Source organism: Trachemys scripta, chromosome 9 (assembly GCF_013100865.1).
Source record: "Trachemys scripta elegans isolate TJP31775 chromosome 9, CAS_Tse_1.0, whole genome shotgun sequence".
In the NCBI taxonomy this organism is placed as follows: Eukaryota; Metazoa; Chordata; order Testudines; family Emydidae; genus Trachemys; species Trachemys scripta.
Genome location: NC_048306.1, coordinates 88060118 through 88080934, shown reverse-complemented (window position 1 = coordinate 88080934; position 20817 = coordinate 88060118). Strand labels below are relative to the sequence as shown.

The 20817-nt window shown below is 45.5% G+C and overlaps 2 protein-coding genes across 6 annotated transcripts in view; one reads left to right on the top strand and one right to left on the bottom strand.

Annotated features, from left to right (window-relative positions):
- The window catches only part of PHC3 (polyhomeotic homolog 3), a 103515-nt gene that overhangs the window by 36057 nt on the left and 46641 nt on the right, over positions 1-20817 (top strand). The window lies entirely within an intron of this gene.
- On the bottom strand, positions 11502-13874 carry LOC117882440 (A-kinase anchor protein 4-like). Its single transcript, XM_034780661.1, has one exon. It carries the CDS (start codon positions 13872-13874, stop codon positions 11502-11504), a length of 2373 nt encoding a protein of 790 aa, XP_034636552.1.

Genomic DNA, 20817 nt, shown 5'->3' with positions numbered 1-20817 from the left:
AAATCTTAGACATGGTCTGCGGACCCTCGGGTCCACTGACCATAGGTTGAAAACCACTGCTCTAGGGAACAGTTCCATCCCCTTGTTGCAGAAGGTTAGTTGGTCTCTCGTTCAGCTCTGCAGGCTTCCTTGAACTCATGAGATTCTGAGGCTAGGGGGATGGCAGTGACTACGTGCCATTCCTCCTGGTTGTAGTCATTGGGGATTCCTTCAGAGGTGAAATAGACTATTGAGGGACCTCCCTTTCAAGGGATGTGCCTTATTCTGATCCAAAATATATGAAGCTTTATGCACACTAAGTAGTCTAGAGCAGTCCTAAATTTGTTAGGACTGTACACTCTTGCTACAAAAAAGACTAAATATCGTCCTCGGTTCCAGCTGAGGCAGCAGTATTTCACCTTCAGGCAGCCTGATCACTTCAAGAGGAGGCAAAGGTCTCAGAGAAGGAGGCTTCTGCTCTCTATCCCCTTCTTCTTGTCATCTGGGCAACCACAGGCCTTGAAGCAGCCTGTTTGACTCCTGTGTTGCTGACAGGAGCTTGCCATTCCTTCCCTGCCCTTCCAGAACAGATTGTCCCACTTACTGCCATGCATGGCAGGCTATCACCTTGGACAATTGGCTGCTATGCACAGTGGTATTGAGACACATCCTGAAATTCCTTTCTATTCCCTCTTCCCTCCCGCTCCTCCCAGTCCCTCTTCGTGGCCCCCTCTCACGAGTCTCCACTAAGACAAGGAAGTGTAAGATACTATGTTCTTTGGTGCAGGGGTTTTTATTCCTGATACTTTCTAATACCCAAAGCCAGAAAGGAGTCTCAGACTCATTCTAGATCTTCTGAACCTAAATAAATACAAGAAGAAGTAAAAGTTCCATATGGTGTCTCTTGCTATTGTTATCCCTTCCATAGATTCAGGAGACTGGTGTGGTACTCCCAACTTTACAAGATACCTACTTCCATGTGGCGATCCACCCGAGTCACAGGAAGTTCCTAAGATTCGTGGTATGAGATCATTACAGTTCACCATTCTGTTCTGTCCTTCTGTCTATCATCAACACTGTGGATTTTCAGCATGGTGGTATATATGGTGATAGCTGCCTATCTCTGCCAGCAAGATGTCTGTATAGCCTAACTTGGCTAATTGGTTGCTTTGGGATCACTCCAGACACCAAGTAGAGGCTGCTATCCATTGCACTCTCTGAACATACAGCATCCTGGGCCTGAAGACAGAAAAGTCAACGTTATGACCTTCATAAAGAATAGAGTTCATTAGAATGGTCCTGGATTCAATTTTTGACAGGGCTTTCTTGCCTTTCCCCAGAATCCAGATTATATTAGACCTCTATGCATTGCTCAAGGATCAGCCACGAACCACAGTAAGGAATTGCCTCAGGCTCATAGGTCACATGGCAGCATGTACTTATGTGACCTCTCATGCCCAGCTCTACCTCAGGGAAAAGTAGAGGTGGCTAACGTGAGTCTGTCACTCTCAGATTCAGCCAAGACTATATGGGGGAGAGGGATGTCCCTTTTTCTCAACCTTTCCCTTCAATCACTTTGATAACAGTGCTTCAGGTTACACATATGTTCTTGAGTTGTGTGCAATATTCTGTGTCTGTGAGCAGTTCCTGCCTCACATTCAGGACTGTCCAGGTTCTCTAACAACATTATAGTGGTGTTTTATGTGCGCTAGGTCAGACAGCCTGTGCCAGGAAGCAGTCAGTTGTGGAATTTCTGTATGTTGGAGCTCCGTCAGTCTCAGGGCCTCTCACTTGCTAGGTGTTCAAATGGCTCAGCTCCATCCAGAAAGGCTTCATGTCATCCGAAGGCTGTTACGAACACAACTTTGTCCTTCAGGCTGCTATCCACATGGTCAGGAGGGCACGGAGGCAGTGTGCCATAGCATGGCTCGACCTGGCTAATGCTTTTGATGCCACACTAGCACATTTTTGCCACGCTGCGAGAGTTTGGGATGCCTGAAAACTTTCTCCAACTGATCCGGGAACTTTATGAAGGCTGCACCACCACCATCCACTCCCTGGAAGGAGAGAGGCTTGAAATTCCTATCTGTAGCGGCATGAAGCAGGGTTGTCCCCTCAGCCCCATTGTTTTCAACTTAGCCATGGAGCCGCTCATTTGAGCCATTTCCAGCAGTCTAGGCGGTTCGACCTGTATGGTAACAGTGTGAATATCCTGGGCTACACAGATGACCTGGTCCTGATCGCAGACAACCTTGAGTATCGCCAACAAATGCTTGACATCACCATCCAGGCTGCCAACTGGATGGGACTCCGCTTCAATGGTAGGAAGTGCGCATCCCTGCATATTGATGGCAGTAGAAGGGACATGGTCCAGGTGACACCTTTTCAGATCTAGGGTGAACCTATGATCTTCCTCGAGGATGGACAAGCATGCCAACATCTCGACATGCCCACGGGTTCCGTGTCCAGCAGACACCTGAGGATACCATTGCTGAGATCCTGTGAGATGTGGCCAGGATCGACTCCTCCCTACTGACACCATGGCAGACGATCAATGCCTTGAACACCTTTCTGATCCCCCGTATCTCATTCATCCTGAGAGGATGTGCCATGGTGAAGGTACCTCTGAACAAGGCAGCAACACCATTAGGCAGCTAGTGAAGAAATGGATGTTTCTTCCTCAGAGAGCCAGCAATGAACTGGTGTACATCTCGCACATGCAGGGCAGCACCAACATCCCTCGTATGGGTGATCTGTACGACGTTGCAGTGATCACTCATGCCTTCCGCATTCTGACGTGCCCGGATGCCGTGGTGAGGAACATCGCAGAAAGTGCCATGCAGGATGTCATCAAGAAGCGAATCACCAGGACCCCCTCCAACCAAGATGTTGCCACCTACCTGAGTGGCTCGCTGGAAGGCGAATTTGGAAGAGATGGGGGAAACTTTGCTTCACTCTAGACTCGTGTCCACAACGCTATGTAACGACTGGAGAAGCGTATCGGCTGCCGCTGGACGTGATGCAAGAAACGCCAGGAGCTGGGAGTCCTGGTGCCACAGGTGAAGAACACAGACCACACAATCCTCACTCTGAAAGCTAGAACCATGCTGGAGAGGACCCTGAAGGATGCCATCTGCTGCCAGTATGTGGGAAAGGTTAAGCAGGTGCTGGACCAGGGCAAGGCGTTCGAGGTGATGTGCAAGTGGGACGCCAGCAACCACTTCCTCCCCAGGGGCAGTTTCACCTGGTTTGCCAACTGGAGGTTCATCCACAGGGCCCGGCTCAACTGCGTTCCACTGAACCTGTCCACGAAGTTAGCCTTTTTAGTGGCCATCACCTGAGCAGGAGAGTGGGGAAAACTAAATGCTCTACAGAGACATAGTCTGGTTAGGCTACACCCTAAGTTTATGTCAAAAGTAGTATCTGATTTCCACCTGAATCAGTCTATGTGCTTACCAGTTTTCTGCTCAAAGCCACATGCTCACAAGGATGAAAACATTCCTTTTTCCTTGAGGAGGTGATATTTCACTGGACTAAATACACTGCATTGGGAGTCATTGGTAAACAATTTGTGTTTAGTAATGGCTCAGCTGTGCCTTTGTTTAACTAGTAATACTCATTAGTAATATGTCAGTAAAACATGTGAAGCTCTTTGTAATGTTTAGTAGTAGTAATAGTATGAATGTTCTTCTGTCCTCACTTAAGCTTTAACATAGCAATCTATGACCTCAAAAGGCTGTGATTCAGTTTAGATAGGCACCAAGAGTTCAGTGTTTATCTGAACCTTCAGATTTGTCTCCCTGACCTCCAAGAGGCTTCTCCCCTTGCTCAAGCTCTTTGGAGAGGGTAGGTATTATCTCTGTTTTTAGACTGGACAGCCCAGGCCACTAAGGGAGTGTGTCTTTGAGCCAGGATTAGAATTCAATGTTCCTAGCCCCCAGTGCAGTGCTCTTTACTAGCCCATATCACTGAAATAATATAGTGGAAAGCATTATTTTATATTTTGAAATGGTATTCTCTTTCTTTTCTTTCTGTTACCTTAGTTAACTGGTTAAAATGGGAAATGACTCTGCCTGGTGACCATATATGCGTGAATCTTAGAGACAGAGGCCAAAACGATAGAACTAAATGTAGGCACCTAAATCCATGTTTAGGCACTCAAATAAAAGTGGCCTAATTCTTAGAGATGCTGAGCAATTCTCAGTCATCAGAGTGATCAGTGAATGCTCAGTACCTCTGTATATCAGACCACTTGAACTTGAGAGTTTAAAAATTGGTCTGGGTTCATAAATGGTGAGACTGCTTTGGACATCCCTCTAAAGCAGTTCATTTACACAAGTCACAAATACTTTTATTTCAGTACATTATTGTAGGGCACAGCACCAGCTGTTGCCTCAGTTTTGAGGAGAAGATTGGGGTGACTTACATGGTTTATATTTTTTTATATTTCTGCCTACCTTCCACTTAATTTAACCATTTCTCCCTTTCCCAGTTCTGTACAGTGGAGGAGGATGAATTTGAAAGGAAGGGACCCCAAAGACCACAGAACAAATATTGACCCACCAGGAAAAACTGCCACTCGAGATGAGGGGAGTAAGAGCTAGTAGGTGTTGAGTGAGGGATCCTCTGAGAAATATATCTCAGGGAACAGCAGGCAACTCAAATAGCTAGCAAATCCCTGCAGAAGTAGTCAGAATCCCTTCTAGCAAGCCAGGCAGCAGCCCACAATGGCCTGCTCTCACCTCTGACATAGAAACCTTTGGACAAAACATAGCAGCTAGCCAGAGTATTGGGTTGTTGAACTGCACAGTATGTGGAATTGTATAATGACACTTTTGTGAGAGAAGATGTGATTCAACAGTAATTATCACGGTTTTTAAAGGATGAGCAGTGTCTTGTGCATCATTTCTCTTCTGAAGTGAACTGTTCCCAGTGGTATCCCACATAGGGATTCTACTGTGACTAGAGTCCATTGTGTTAATAATCCTTCAGACCCTACCACCCTGGTTTTCAACTGCCATGACAGTGTCTACCTTTTGAGAGCTTTCTACTCATGACATGTTCCTGGTATCTGTGCCATTGCTTCTGTGTTGGGTGTTTAGTGTTGCAAGAGTGCTATATATTCATAGATAGTAGCCCTTTCCTGCTCCCATAGGTTTCCTCGGTCCTTGAAAACTCACCTGATTCAAAAATGAATTTAGTCTGTGTCACCTGGGACTGAATAGCCATTCTGCACTATGAGTTTACTCTCTTTGGACTTCACTTTTTGTTTGTTTGTTTTGGGTTTTTTTGGAGACACTTTCCCTAATAAATTGATATCTTTGGACTATAACTCCTGAACTGTTCTAGGCAGATGAAGGAAATAAAATGGTTTCTGATGCAAACAGTGTTTCTTGCAAATTCCCATCTAGTTACACATATTAGTCATATTTCTCATCACTATCTACATACAGTGATGGCTCCTCTCCTTCCCTCCCCCTGACTGGCATAGCATAAATCCTTTGTGTGTCTCCCTGCCCCCTGGAAACTCAAAATGACAATTTAACTGGTTTTATTTCTACTTACTTGTGTTTGGTGACTCTTGCTAGGAGTTTGTTTGGATGTTATTCCAAATACAAGACCTGAGAGTTTTCCTCTCTGCTTCCTTTCCTGGTCCTGTTAGGAATTGGCTCACATGTGAGCTGTAAAGATATTGCTGGTGCTGTGCCCAGCAGCCATGATGTGCTTTCAAATGACTGTGTGTCTGACTTGTGTGTAAAATAGCTACTCTAATAAACCACTGAAGGGCAGGTGGTTTGAAGTGGTCACTAAGTACAGTAACTCATCACTTAACGTTGTAGTTATGTTCCTGAAAAATGCAACTTTAAGTGAAACAACCTTAAACGAATCCAATTTTCCCATAAGGTTTAATGTAAATGCAGGGGGTTAGGTTCCAAGGAAATTTTTTGGGGGGCAGACAAAAGGCATTATATACTGTACAGTACAGTACTGTACTGTGGTTGGGAAGTGCCTCTGGCTTACCCCACACAGGCACAGCCCGCTGCAGGCGAGGACACTAGGAAACACCTTTGCTGCAGCAGCGGCGGTTTCCCCGGAGAAGAACAGGCTTGGACTTTCCCGTGAATGCTCCAGGCCCGCCTCTTTCTGTCCCTGCTCCACTCCAGGCCCACCTTTTCCCACCCCCACTTCACCTCCTATCCAGAGCACTCTACATCCCTCCCCGCTCCTGCCCCTCCCTCCCAAAAAGTCCTAAGCGCAAAGTGCTGGGAGGGAGAGAGAGGAGCAGAGAAGCCTCACGTCTCCACTCCTCCCCATCCCTTCCAGAAAATCCTAAGCGCCGCTAAACATCTGTTCAGCGGTGGGGGAAGCGCTGGGAGGGAGGAGGAGGAGGCGGAGAAGCGGAACTTGTGCAATGCTCCCTTGTAAATTCACTGCTCTTCCACAGAATCTTACAAGCAGGCAGCTAAAAGACGTTATAAGGAAGCATTGCACAACTTTAAACAAGCATGTTCCCTAATTGAGCAGGGATGTAACATTGAAACAACGTCAACCTCTAGACTTGAAAAGTGTCTTATTTCTCTTTTCATTCCCTGCTTTTTCTCTTCCCCACTTTTTCTTTTGTCTTCTTCCTTCCTTTTTCTCTTTAGCGGGATGACTTTAAATGAGGAGTTACTGTAGGAAGCTCACTGCAATGTTTTTACCTGTCCTTTCCTTCCTAGTGAGCGCATGTTTGGCCAGATGCTGCTGACTGCACTCTGGTTGTACTTCTCTTTGAAAATGTTCAGTGGGTATACTTCCCACTTGTGTTTTGTATTTAAGTGTGCAGACGTTTTGAAAATACAGCTTAATGTGTAACTAAGAGCTTTTGCTGTATTAAATGTTGTTACTGTTGCTCTTTCTCTTTCCTTGCAATTCAGAAAAGCATCTTATACTGCAACGTAAAGATGAGAATAAAGGGAGTTAATAAAATGGAGATATTTTCTGTTTAAAGTAGGATTAAAGGTCTTGAACAAAAATGTATCAAAAAGTTAAACAATCTTTATTAATATGATTGCTAACTATTCCTCATATGCAACATCTCTAAACAGTGCTATTCTGGATCTCTTTCAAAATGACAAATAGTAGTTTAAGTACAGTGTCAAATTAATGGTGATACAGGTGTAACTTGTCAGAAGCAAAGCAAACTTGTGTAATTTACTTGAAATTATTGTGCGGGGCAGGGAGAGGGTAGTTCTGAAAGTTTGGGAAGAAAGTATGCCTTTGGTATAAAGATTTGAAAAGCTTTTAAATGGCAACCTTAAAACTATTTCATTTCACATTAGTTTTCAGATGAATGTTAATATATCGTTTACTTTTCCTAAAATCCTAGTTTATGGGACTGAAAAATACCTCAAGTTCCAGGACAACTTTCCCATAGCATCTCTCCTTTCAATCTCTGTTAAGAGTTTAAATGTTGTAAGAATCATATTTACAGAGATAACCTATGGTTGTTAGGCTGGAGAGAGTGTTTACTTTGGTTCTCAGGTGATAAAGTTAATGGTTTTGTCCCATTATACAGTTTGGTATCAGGCAGAAGAGAACATCAATATTCTATTGCTTTAATAAAGGAATTTGTTATGAAACCAGGGTCCAGTAGGTGGTTGTCTTGTCATTTTCCTAAAACTTTTGTATGGTGCTTGCAGTTACATTGATTCCTATAATTTTAAAAGGTAATTGTTAAAGGTACACTGCCCGTTGGAGGAGGGGAAAAAAGTTAAAACTTCCATGTCTGCTGCTATATATAGAACATCTCTTCTGAGCACCACCACTTTCCTTATTTAATTCCTTCCAGAAGTCCCATTTTTTTCACAGTACTTACAGGATATTACATCATCTCAACTCTGTCTTTTTCATCTATTTATCTTAGGAGTGAATTGCTCGTCTCTTTGGAGAGAAAGGACATAAGGGTACTGGACATGACATTGGGGACTTGTGAGAGGGAACTTGAGGAGTGTAGAGGTATGGACTTAACTGCTGGTGCACCCCCTTGTGGCTGGAAGTGGCATTGTAGGCTTCCGCCTCTGCCAACAGCTGATTTGGCCCTGTGGTGGTCTGCCTCTTCCCATGACTCAGCCCTCTGTCCATGTCATGTTTAATCGACCCCTTCCAAGGTAAAGAGAGTCCAGTAAACTCCAAGAAATACAATATAACTCTTCTCCTCTGTCTGGGCTCACCCCATGCAGACTCTTCACCCTTTCCCAGGCTCTGCAGGATGCAGAGCAATGCATCCTAGGAGGCCCAGCTCCAAACTCAGTAGTCCTCCTCCCCCTTTCACCGGGGTGTTTCTGTACCAACTTTTCCAGTGAACAAGTAGGGAAACTCAGACCCTCCTTTTTCTCCAGGTCGTAGTCCAGGAACCTGTGGCAAGTAACTAATTTCTACTCACTCAGACTCCTCTCTAACTCCCTGGACGTCTTACTAACTTGGCCTGTCTTCAGGCCCTTTCCCATAGCCACACCATGAGCGTGCTGGATCTAGATCTTTCTTCTACTTTCTAGCAACCAGAGAGGAACTGCAAAATTCTTGTCCTCTCTCCCTGTAACCCTCCTTCTCATCTTTCTTCCTTTATGCTCACCACCCAACTTCTCCCCCTGCTGAGCTTCATCTTCAATTTGGCCTGGCCCACCCTCCAGGTACCTTAATTGAACTTTCTAGCTCCAGTTAACCCTTTTAGTGCAAGTGTGAGTTATATATCCCATCAGAAGGAGGTTGAATGGTAGAGGGAGGAGGGGAATTTAAGTGTGTTTAGTATTTAGAAAACAAAACATTTAACTAATATGACATGTACCTATTTTCCCATTGATAGTTTTGCTTGCATGGTATATCCTATGCCCCCACGATTTGTCTTTATCTTTCAAGGGTAGGGACTCTTCAGGATAGGGACTATCTCTTCTCTGTATTTGCAAAGTGGCCAGCATTTTTTGGTATTACCACAGTATAAATAATAATAGACAATATAAATAGGATAGGCTAATTTCATTCCTAAATATCAACAATACAATGTTCAAAAAGATGGAAGCAAAACATGTATTCCAGATTTATTCCAATTGGATGCCTACTGGAGAATATCCATTGTGTAATTAACTAATAAAAAAGAAATTCTGGTGCTCAGAAAATGTTATAATTGGACACACAAAAAGCTTTAACACAGTGGAAGGGATTTTTGAAGGCAGTAGTCAGGGTAGGGAACAGTATTTAGAAAGTATCTGATGAAATAGTTTTGTACTGTCAGTTATAAAAGTCAAGGCAGGAACTAATCCTTATTTTGCATTATTTCCTACTTGGGAAATCTTCAAAGATTTGTTAAAAGCAACAGAGGGTTCTGTGGCACCTTTAAGACTAACAGAAGTATTGGGAGCATAAGCTTTCGTGGGTAAGAACCTCACTTCTTCAGATGCAATACTTCTGTTAGTCTTAAAGGTGCCACAGAACCCTCTGTTGCTTTTTACAGATTCAGACTAACACGGCTACCCCTCTGATACTTGAAAGATTTGTTAGGAATCGGTTTCTGCATTCTCTCATCTCTTCACTCTCCCAATATTCAGATGTGTTTCTAAACTCCATTTTTGCAGTGTTTTACAATACATGCCATCTACAGAAGTAAGAACTTTGAAATAGAGACTCACCAGGGCAAGTGAGCAGCTTACTGTGAAGGGATCTAAACTTTCATTTTTTTCAAATAATGAAATTTCTAGCCCTTAAAGTTTTGAAGACATGTACTTTGCTAAACAGTACCAGAGTGCAATTAATAAGACTATGGTCAGTTTCACTACTACTATTTGGAAGACAGTGGACAGCAGTTAAATTGGTAAAAATGATGTTAATTTAATGCTGCTACTGCTTGAGGAAGTTCTGAGTAACAGCACAGGCAAGCACTGGGGTTATTCATTGGGAAGGAAGATTTTTAAAAATAGTCTGGGAGAGTGACAGAGAGGTGGAGACATTTTCCCCTTATTCCTTGCAGGAGCTAGTAGTCTTTGAAAGGGAGAAGACACAGAAATAGGGTTACCATTCGTCCGGATTCCCCCGGACATGTCCGGCTTTTTTGAGTTAAAAATAGCGTCCGGGGGGAATTTGTAAATGTCCGGATTTCCCCTCCCCCCCATGCAGAGCGTGCGCGGCTTACAGGGCAGCCGGCCGGATCGTGCCACTCGCACGGGGCTCCGGCAGCCAGAGCCCTTCCTCCACTTCCCCCTCCTCTCCCCTGCAACTTGAGACCACTCCCCTCCTCTCTCCCTCCCTCCCCCCCTCCCTGCATTCGCAGATCGCCGGCCAGCCGTTCGCCTCGGGCCTCCGGCAGTCTGGAGCTCCGACCCTGCTCCCCTCCCCCTGCTGCCGAGCGCGCTGTTCTGCAGCACTCTGTTCTGAGCGGCAGGGTAAGGGGGCCAGGGGGTCAGAGAAGCGGCAGGGAGGTTCTGGAGGGGGTAGTCAAGAGACAGGGAGCAGGGGGAGGGTTGGATGGGTCAGGAGTTCGGGGGGGGCTGTCTGGGGGTTGGGGGTGTAAGGTTTTGGGCAATCAGAGTACAGGTAGGTGGGGTCTCAGGAGGGGGCAGTTAGGGGACAAGGCACAGGGAGGCTGAGGTAGGGGGTGGGGTTCTGGAGGGCAGTTAGGAGCAGGGGTCCCAGGAGGGGGCAGTCAGGGGACAGGGAGCAGAGGGGTTTAGATGGGTCAGGAGTTCTGGGGGAGGCTGTCAGGGGATGGGGGTGTGGATAAGGGTTGGGGCAGTCAGGGGACAAGTAGAGGGTAGGATCCTAGGGGGCCAGGTAGGATGTGGGGAAGGTCTCAGGAGGGGGCAGTCAGGGGAGAAGGAGTGGGGGGGAAGGTTGGGGGTTCTGAGGGGGCGGGAAGAGGGAGGGAGTGGAAGGGGCGGGGCTAGGGCAGGACGGGGGCGGGGCTCCTCCCGTCCTCTTTTTTGATTGTTGAAATATGGTAACCCTACACAGAAAGCTCCTTTTCTGTCTAAGATGAGGGTGGAGTTTCCAATCTATCAGACCCCCTACTAGTCAAAGGTTGATATGAAAGATAAATGTCCAATCAGTGTCCAAAGACAACACCTTGGTAGAAATCACACCTATCCTTTTCAAGCTGCTCTAGAAAGGCTTCTAACAACGGACCTCCCTGATGGACCTTCCCCCCTCCCTTCCCCCCCCACTTACTGCTTCTCTTTGCCTCCTATCTTTTCATTTCCTCTTCACCCTACTCTAGTTTTCATATCTACCTGTGGGGAAGCAGGTTTATTGCTCTGACTAGTGCCTTGTTTATCTCACACTCTGCTGAAGTACTTAATAAAATAGTCTTCCTTTTTTAAATTTTTTTATTGATGATCTTGCCCAGCTAGTGTATGACAACCTGTTGAATTCAATGCAGTGTTGCCTCTTGCAAATGGGTTGTGATGTTCTTATTTGTTGCGCCAGCAAAGATTTGATTTGGGCGCTTGGGCTGGGTCAAAGTAACATGAGAGGGAGGAAGAGTCGGCACTTGCTTACAGGGTAGCAAGCAACCAGTCCATCAGCCCACAACGAGGCATATTTCCCACAGCAGCAGCCATCTGTTGTTTTTCAAAGTACCTCATTACCTCTTGGAGAATATCCCCAACGCTGTAGCCCTTCTTGGCTGCTTTTTCAGCCAACAGAGGAAGCTTCTTCAAATCCCCTTCATTTTCATTCATGAATGACAGGTTGGGCACGTTGAAGTGGGAAGCAGCCATCCACTGGAGGATAGCCTGGAGTTCTTTGTTCAGTGAGCTGCTGTTGGCATTCTGGTTGTTCACTATCACTTCAGAACCAGATGATGAACCTGATAACTGTTTTCCATTACCCTTGGATTGTGAAGTTTTCCTGGGTACTGCTGGCGTTTTTGAGGATGAAGCACCAAATGCATTTTGTTCATCCAACAGGTCACCTATAGCTAAATCTGGGCTGTTGTTTTTGGCCATGAATAGACATAACTTCATCACAGATTCCACCAGTTGATCAATAAATTGCTTGTTCACCTGATCCATATTGTCAAACTGATCCATGGATGAATTGGGCTGTTTAGATAAGGACTTTTTGCTGGACTTGCTATCAGTGGTGGCAGCATCTCTATAATTCCTGTTTGTTTCACTGGAATTGTCATCTATATTGAAACCAGCCTCACGTAAGACCTTCTGGATGATTGATAACAGGATACTTGATATGTCCCCCTTTTGGGAGTCAAGTTGTTGGTGGTCATTCTTTGCCCCTGAGTGCCTTGATCCAGCAGCCATTGAAAGGGACTTGGAACTATGGCTGCTCCCAGCCTTTTCAAAATGAGAATCACGAGAAACATATCCAAACGAAGTGGCGCCTGATTCACGTGCTGAGTCTTTGCCATTTGTCTGTTGTAATAGATGTTGTTGTATCAACATTAATGCAGTCACAATGAGGTCTTTTGCATACTTATCCATTGAGCAATGCTTTTCTGAAGTTTTGCTTGATGATGATTGACATTTGCCTGCTCCTCGATCTTTGTCCTTCCCTTGATTATGCATTTCACTTTTCATTGCTGTAAATTGCATGCCTTGAGATTTGCTGTCTTGGGAGCCTGTTTTAAGTGATGTGTATGCTAGGCTTTGAGACCTAGACTGCTTATCATCCCCTGCTAGGGCTTTAAACAGGCGTTTCACCATTGCTTCCAAAATTTCAGTAGACTTTTGGCTTCCTATGTTGAATAGATTCTTTTTCACCGTGGAAACAAAATCAGAGTCTGTCATGAGCACCCCTGTGACATTATGCAGATTTTTCATGGTTGAGTCTATCAAGTCTGATATGACGTCTTTGGTATGTTTGAGGATTACTTTCTTCAAAACTACACAAGCTGGGGTTGTCTTACCATCCTTTCTTTGGACTTTCATGGTCTTCATGAATGAGAACATCATGTCTGAAGCAACCTGATTTGCATAAACCATTAACCCTTTGCTTACAGAAGTACCAGAATCATCCTGCCCAGACTGTTTTGCTTGCTGACACATTTGTTTATCTCCAGGCTTTCCTCCCTGTTTACAACCATTTTGATTAGACATCTCACCATAGAAGAGTGATGTTCTCTTAGAACCTGAAGTATCTTCCTTCTTGGTAGTCTTTTCTTGAGATGGTCTTGGGGATGGTAGTTTACCATGGGGGTCCTGTGTGCTTGCTTCAACGGCTTCATTCACCATTTGTGAGGCAATTTTGCTCACAGAACCACGGGAATTATTTTTCCCTTCACCAGCTGAACCATGAATCCCCTGACGTATAAACTTACTGGCAGTGCCTTCCAATTTATCTGTGATCTCTTTACGTGCCATTTGAACAACCAAAGAACAGAGCTTATTTACATAGTATGAAACATCATCTGGATCTCTCTTTCCCTTTTGGGCACCAGCAGACTTTAAAGATGTGTCACTGTTCTGGGACAACGATGGATCATGGAAGGTTTCGCTAACTTTGCGTTTCTGAGGGGCATCTGAAGGGGTCAGTGCATGCTGGAATCCAACTGCATATTTCTGAAGGTCATTGTTGAGCCAGCTCACAACGCTGAGTTCATCAGTTGACCCTTGTTTGAAAAGACATACTGCTCCTTCAGTTTTAGAATGATCATGCTTTTCATTGTCCTTTATTACAATGACTTCTTTTTCCTCCAGATTTCCCAGATCAAGTTCATTTGAAGGTTCAGAGATGCTGCTGGACTGGCTAGCAGCTTTCTTTGCTTTTGAATCTTTGTCTTTTACATTCAGGCTGGAGACGTCTACAAAACAGATCACTTTCCGGTCCTGGTCCTTCTGTTCATCAGGGTTGTAGAGGTCTACTTTACACACACCTGCCTGACTGTGTAACCAGTCAACTTCCTGAGACATCTTTGCAGGTTGAGAATAGGACCGTACCCAGGACCGTAGAGTGTTCTTTTATCAGTTGGGCTGCTGTGATGACCCTGCCAGACTCGAGATGTTGCCTCCTCTCTCAGCTTTCCATGCTCTTCTACTGCCAGATGGGCTCTTCACCTGTGTTGACTCATGGTTTCTATAGCAGCAGTGACATCACAAAGAACCAGTTTCACTAACAACCAGTGATGTGTTGGCAATGCTTTAGCAGTGGGCTGCTATACATTTTTTTCCCTTTAGCCTGTGTTAAATCTGTGTCCTTTGGGTTGGAGGGTGTTTTTTGTTAGGTGGGCTGAGGGGATGAAGACTCTGTCTTTGTTTTCCATATAAACAAAAACATTTTTTCATAAACATAAACAAGGAGTCAGCATCACTTAACAAAGAAACTAGCATTAAACTGTGTTTTTTGGATATACAGTGAATATATTGATAGTATAAGACAGAGGGTTACCTTTTTATTAGAAGAGAGAGTTGGGAATGAAGATGGCGGTAGTCTCATGATGTTCTCCCTGAAGTGGTGACATCACAAAGATCAGCGCTCACCAATAATAGTTGAACAAAAAACCTCTAGACTTGAAAAGTGTCTTATTTCTCTTTTCATTCCCTGCTTTTTCTCTTCCCCACTTTTCCTTTTGTCTTCTTCCTTCCTTTTTCTCTTTATGACTAGCCTGTGTATCTTTCTTTTTCACTCTACTCTGAAATAAAATAAAATCTGTAAATCTAAGCACAGGCAGTGTGACTAAGATTATAAAACCAAACTAGCTCCTAACCCCCGTATTATAAGAGAGTTGAAAAATCATAAAATCGTAGAAATTATATATAGAAAAGACTTTTTGTGATCTGATCTATCTCTCTGCCAGTGCAGGATTGTTCCCTATAAAATATTTACCATAGGTATGTGAGATTAATGTTAAATCTCCCAGATGACATTTCTGTTTGTAGATTATTTCATACCTTGTAGCTCTGGTAAGGGTGGATGGTCTTGTAGTTAAATCACTGCACTGGTACTCAGGAGATCCAGGTTCAGTTCTCAGCTTTACCACAGATCTCCTGTTAAATAATGGGCAAGTCACTTAACCAGTCTGATTCTTAATTCCAAGTTCCCCATCTGTAAATTAGAGATGATAATTCTTCCTTTCTTTCACCTTTTGCCTGGCTTGTCTAGTTGGATAGTAAGCTCCAACTTGGGGCTGTGTCTTACTATGTATATGTACCATGCCTAGCACAATGGGACTCCAATTTAGGTTGGGTCCTCTAGGTATGATTATACTACAAATAATAATTACATACATCCATATCTGTGACTGTCTGCAGTTGAGTATTTTGTATAATATTCATCACTGCAGCAATTTTCCTTCCATTATGTGATTTTTTTTCCAGCTCAGTTTGCCTTGTATAAAACATTTGTGCAGAAATATTGCCCAATATTTCACAACTACTTTCAGTGTATAGTACCAGATACCAACTAAATGTGTAGATTAGAGTTCATTTGACAGATAACAGGTGTAGATGATGCAGAAAAAGGGTTCACAGTGGGGTACCCTGGTCAAGTACAGGTAGTAGAGTAGTTTAGACCCAGGAAATAAAAAAATAAAAGCTTCCGTAAGAATTAAAAGCTGACAAAATTCTGGGACCACTAACATAAATGAATACTCTCTGAAATTAAATAATTTAATGTGTCATTTATATTTTGAAGTAGTATTTTTTTTTCCTTTTCTTTGATACCTTAGTTCACTGGGTATGTGGAAAATGCCTCTCGTTGCCTGGTAACCATGCATATATCCATTTCAGGTTGATGTCAAACTGATACAATTTGGTTGCCTGAAGCTAGGCACAGGTATCCAGGTAAAAGTGATCTAATTGTTTGGGATACTGTGTTTAGTTCTCATAATGAATCTCAAAACAAATATCACAGTAGCAGAAAGGGTTCAGAGATGGGCAACCAAATTGACTGCAGGCATGGAAATGCTTTTGGAAGGATGAGAGATTGAAAAGTTTGGGATTGTTTAGAGGAGAATAGTAGAGAACATGGAGATGTATAAAATAGTGAACTGTTTAGCAAAGATAAACTGGTCATTTGTTTATTCTTTCGCATAATATGTGAACAAGGAGACATTAGATGAAATTAAAAACAACACATTTGAAATAGGTGTACGAAAATACTTCAAAATTGCTATGAGATATCATTGAGGCTAAGGGCTTTATAGGATTCACAAAAGGATTGGATATTACAGGTAGGGATTTAATGTTGCCTATGATTAAGGTTGCATAAAACTTCCCATTGTAAGACCCTACTTTCAGTTGCTTATAACTTTTGCGAAACTTTAACCATTTGAGCTGAAATTTTCCATGGTGTGTGTGTGTGTGTGTGTGTCGGTCGCTCTCTTGTTGAAATTTCAGTCCAAACAGTAAAAAAATTCTTGAGAAATATTTTATTTGAGACGCTCTAGAGTACACATGGTTTGGAGCAGGGACTTGAATGGAGGTAATCTTTATATCAGGGATGTACCTTTTGCTGTCCCTGTGAAAATCCACTCAAATTTGGCCAAAGTATAAGCCTTTGGAAAAACAATCAGTTTTCACGTTCTCACTAGAGACTTGCTAGAGCTTCTCAACTAAATTCCCCAAAGAGTCTCCTTGCTCCAAGCAGAGTTGAAGGGGCAAATCTGTACTGGGGTGTTGCTGTAGGCAGGGCTGGGTCCTGACACCACAACTCCTAAGTGTCTCAAATTGGGCTCCCAAACTTAATGGAAACTTTTCACTTAATCTCTCTGTGCCTCAGTTCCTCACCAGTAAAATGGTGGATACCAGCACCCCCTCACTTCACATGGGTGTTGTGAAGATTGATTAGTTATTTGTGAAGCATGCAGATATTATAGTGATGAACACCATAGAAAATCCCAGGAGGAAATTAATAATTCTGTCTTCAGAGCAGGGTTTGAATAGTGTGCAGTAACTAAGGCGTGGGGGCCACACAGTGAATAATGAGAAGACGAAAAATATTGAAAGGCTGCTCATTAACTCAGTGCCATCCATCCTGTGCACTGAATGAAACAGTTTCCTGAAGAAAAATAGTATGTGGTCACGTAATTAAAGAGTGTATTGTTATGAATATGCACAAGAAGGCTGAATTAAGGTTGCAGTTCCGCAAATGTGGCATTTGCAGCATTGTGCTCCAGAATCCATCTTCATTTTTTTTAAATGGTTTCTATCCTTCGTGGTGGCAAAAATAGCAAATAGTTAAAATCGATGCTTGTCTGATGCAGAGAGGCTGAAAAAATAGCTATGAGAAATGTGAACTGCCATTGGGTTACAGAACTATGACTGTTAATCTCAGTCAGGGTTCTATGGCCTCTATGATTCCATTAACTCAGATATTTTTCCAAGATGCCGCAAAATTTGGCATTTTTGTCATGGAATTGGCCACTTTGCTGCAGCCATGTGCCTGATGTATTATTCTGTCTCCCAGTCCTGCCTAGACCTTTCTGTAGCTGCCTCTTGATTTCTAGCTTTCCCTCAGGCAGCCAGGGGTAGAGGAGACAGGTTAGTCCAGTTTACAATCTTGGAGCATTTGGCTGGGTTACCTGGAGAATGGCACAGCAACTAACAATTGAGAGTTGGAGAGGTGAGCTACTGATGCTGGCTACCAACTCTCCCTTCTCCAGCACGAATTGCAGAGAAAAAGCTTCTGAGCTGGATTGCCTGGATAACATTGTGGGAGCTGAGATCTGTGCAGAGACAGGGCTACCTAGAGAACATAACAGAAAAATCCGTTGTCAAAAAAATCATTTTTGACAACAATCATTGACTAATTTAATGTTTCATGAGACATAGTTGTGTATATTGTGGTTTGGGGTGGGAATAAAGGGTATTTCATTATGACAGAATGTAAGGGTGCTTTCAGAAGTTGTGTGACACAGGACCCTGACTAAAGTTAAACAACCTCTCTTAATATACACATGTTGGTGATTGCATCGTTACAGTAGCAAGAAAATGCCGTAATGTATCTCTTTAAATTGTAAAGAAACAGCAATATTGGAGCAATTTGTCAGACTCCAAATCAAATTAGAGTAAAATTGTTTTTCAAACATTACAGTTTCTTTTCAAAAGACTGGAAAGAATGGAGGCCTTTGCCATAAAGCTTTTAAAGATCAGCACTTTGGTACTTTAAAGATACTTCCTTTGTCATCAGTTTAAAGCTGAATTGAATGGTAGTCATCTTCGAGTGATTGTTCACGTCCATTACACATTAGGTGCACGCGCCGCGTGCACGGACGTCGGAAACTTTTTCCCTTAGTGGCTGCCGTCGGGCCGACAGGGGAGCCCCGCCAGAGTGGCGCCTCATGCTGGTGCATATTTACCCCTACTGACCCGACCCCCCCTTCAGTTCCTTCTTACCGTCTGTGGCAGCGTTGAAACAGCTCTCTATCTCTCACTTGCGAGTGTCCCTTAGCATAGTTATCAGCAGTTATCAGTAGTTAGCATTTCTTAATAATAGATAGTTAAGCTTTCTTTGTTTAGGTGTTGGAAGTTGTCTCCAGCACCAGCCCTGGGCAGCGGGGCCCGCCGCAAGCCCAAGGCTTTAAGCCTTGCACCATGTGCCGCAAGCCTATGCCAATTAGTGACCCTCAGGGCTTGTGTCTCCGTTGTCCTCGGCACCGGTGTCCTCGGTGCGGAGTGCCCCGGCGTCAGTTCGCAATCCGGCACTGGTGGGGCACCGCAAGCATGCCGCACCGAGGTAACAAGAAAACCCCCGGCACCGTTGGACCTCACCGGTACGGTTGAAGGGCCAGCCTACCAGCCGAGGGCACTCCCCACGTAAGAAGCTGGCACTGCCCAAGCAAATAAGCGCTCAAAAGGGAAGCGCTGCCCCAGGGCTTGCTCCGGCTCTGGTGGCTCCGTCGCTGAAGAACCTGTTGAGCCCCGGGCTAAGCACATTTTGCGCGGAGGAAGGGCTGGAGTTGCTCCTAGAACAGCCCTCCACACCAGACACCTTTGAGGTGGCAAAGGACCTCATTCAGTTGTTGGCGGCAAGCCCCTTCCCTGCCAAAGAGAAACCTCCGGCCCCGTCAAGTGCCGTGCCGGCAATGGTGCGCCGATCGAGGTCACCAGCCGAGCACCGCTTCCGGCGTCGGTCTTGGTCGAGCTCAGCCTCTGCGGATTCCCAGTTGCCCCTGACCCAGTGGGACTTGAGGGTACCAGATCCCAGCCAACTTATGGCACCGGCCCCGCTAGGGCACCGCTCCCTGGCGCCATCGCCGGGCTGGCTCCGAGGTGACACAAAATCGAAGTCCCCAGCCCAAGCAGAAGCCAACGATCCCGGTCCCGGGAGTATCAATACTGGTCCCGGTTCCGGTCGGCAAGGAGCCATTCTCCAGCCCTCCGGCGGCACCATTCTATGGCACCACCTTGGCCTTCCAGGTTGGCATCCTTGGAATCCGAGGTGGACTCAGGCTGCTCCAGTTATGCCCGCAGGGCACTGGCGAGCAGGGAGCCTCAAGCCCCGTGGTATTCCCAATGGGGCCTGCTGGGGCAGTGGTCCTTTTGGACACCATGAGCCTATCACCAACATCAGGGGCCCTCCTCCACAGCCTTGAGATCCGGCTATTCGGTGCATCGGTCCCGGTCGCCACACAGGCACCCCTCTGCGCCCAAGGAGGCCACGGTATCCAGGCCACCAGATGCTTCTCCGGAACACAGGAGAGCGGAAGTGGCACCAAGCCTGGTGCCATCCCAGAAGCAGGCAGGCATGACCCGGAGAAGCCCCCAGCATGCGAGGAAGGACAAGAAGGGCTGGAAGACGAGATGCCGAAGGCCCTCACCTCTTCGTCATCCCCACATGAAGCCGTGGCAGGCACTGCGGTGTCGCTGCCTCCTCCAATAGACCACAGAATGCACCAGGAGCTGCTCCGCAGGGTAGCCCAGAACTTGGGCCTATAGGCGGAGGAAGCAGTAGAGCAGGAGGATCCTATGGTGGACATCTGAAGCCCCGAGGGCCCCTCCAGAATTGCGTTCCCGCTCATAAAGACAGTCCAGTCCAACTACAAGACAGTCTGGCAAACCTCGACCTCTAGTGTGCCAACAGCAAAAGGCGTAGAGTGGAAGTACTTTGCCCCTTCCAAGGGATACGACTTCCTCTTTTGTCACCCGGCCCCCTGTTCGCTGGTCGTCTCAGCAGTCAATGAACGGGAATGACATGATCAGCAAGCCCAGGCTCCTAAGGCCAAGGAGGCTAAACTTCTAGACCTATTCGGCAGGAAGGTCTATTCCTCTGGGGGCCTCCAGTTGAGGATCTCGAACCAGCAGGCGATCCTGAACAGACACAGTTTTAATTCCTGGACAGCAGTTTCCAAATTTAAAGACTCCTTGCCCCAGGGCTCTTAGCCTGAGTTTGCGGCCCTCGTGAATGAAGGAAAGGCGGTAGCCAAGACTTCTCTGCAGGCCTCTCTCGACTCGGTGGATGCAGCAGCCAGAACAATCACCTCAGGCATGATGATGAGGCACTCAGCATGGCTGCAGGCTTCAGGCCTTCCGCCAGAGGTCCAGAATACCCTTCAGGACCTCCCCTTCAAAGGGTCTGGTCTCTTTTCGGACCAAACGGATGGCAGGCTGCATAGCCTCAAAGACTCCCGGGCAACCCTCAAGTCATTGGGAATGCACACCCCGGGGACGCAGAGGAAGCCTTTCAAGCCCCAGCTGCCTTAGCAAAGACAATACCAGCCCTGCCCTAGGCAGGAGCCATATCGTAGGAGAGGCAGAGACAACAGGCGGAGGCGGAACAACATGCCTAACCAAGGCCAGGGCCAGGGAAAGCTGCAACCCAGCAACAAGCAAGGGTTTTGAAGGTGCGCTCGAGGACAGCGTACCCAGCGAGTTACCGGATCTTTCCCTATGTTTCCTGAACCACTTGTCCTGCTTT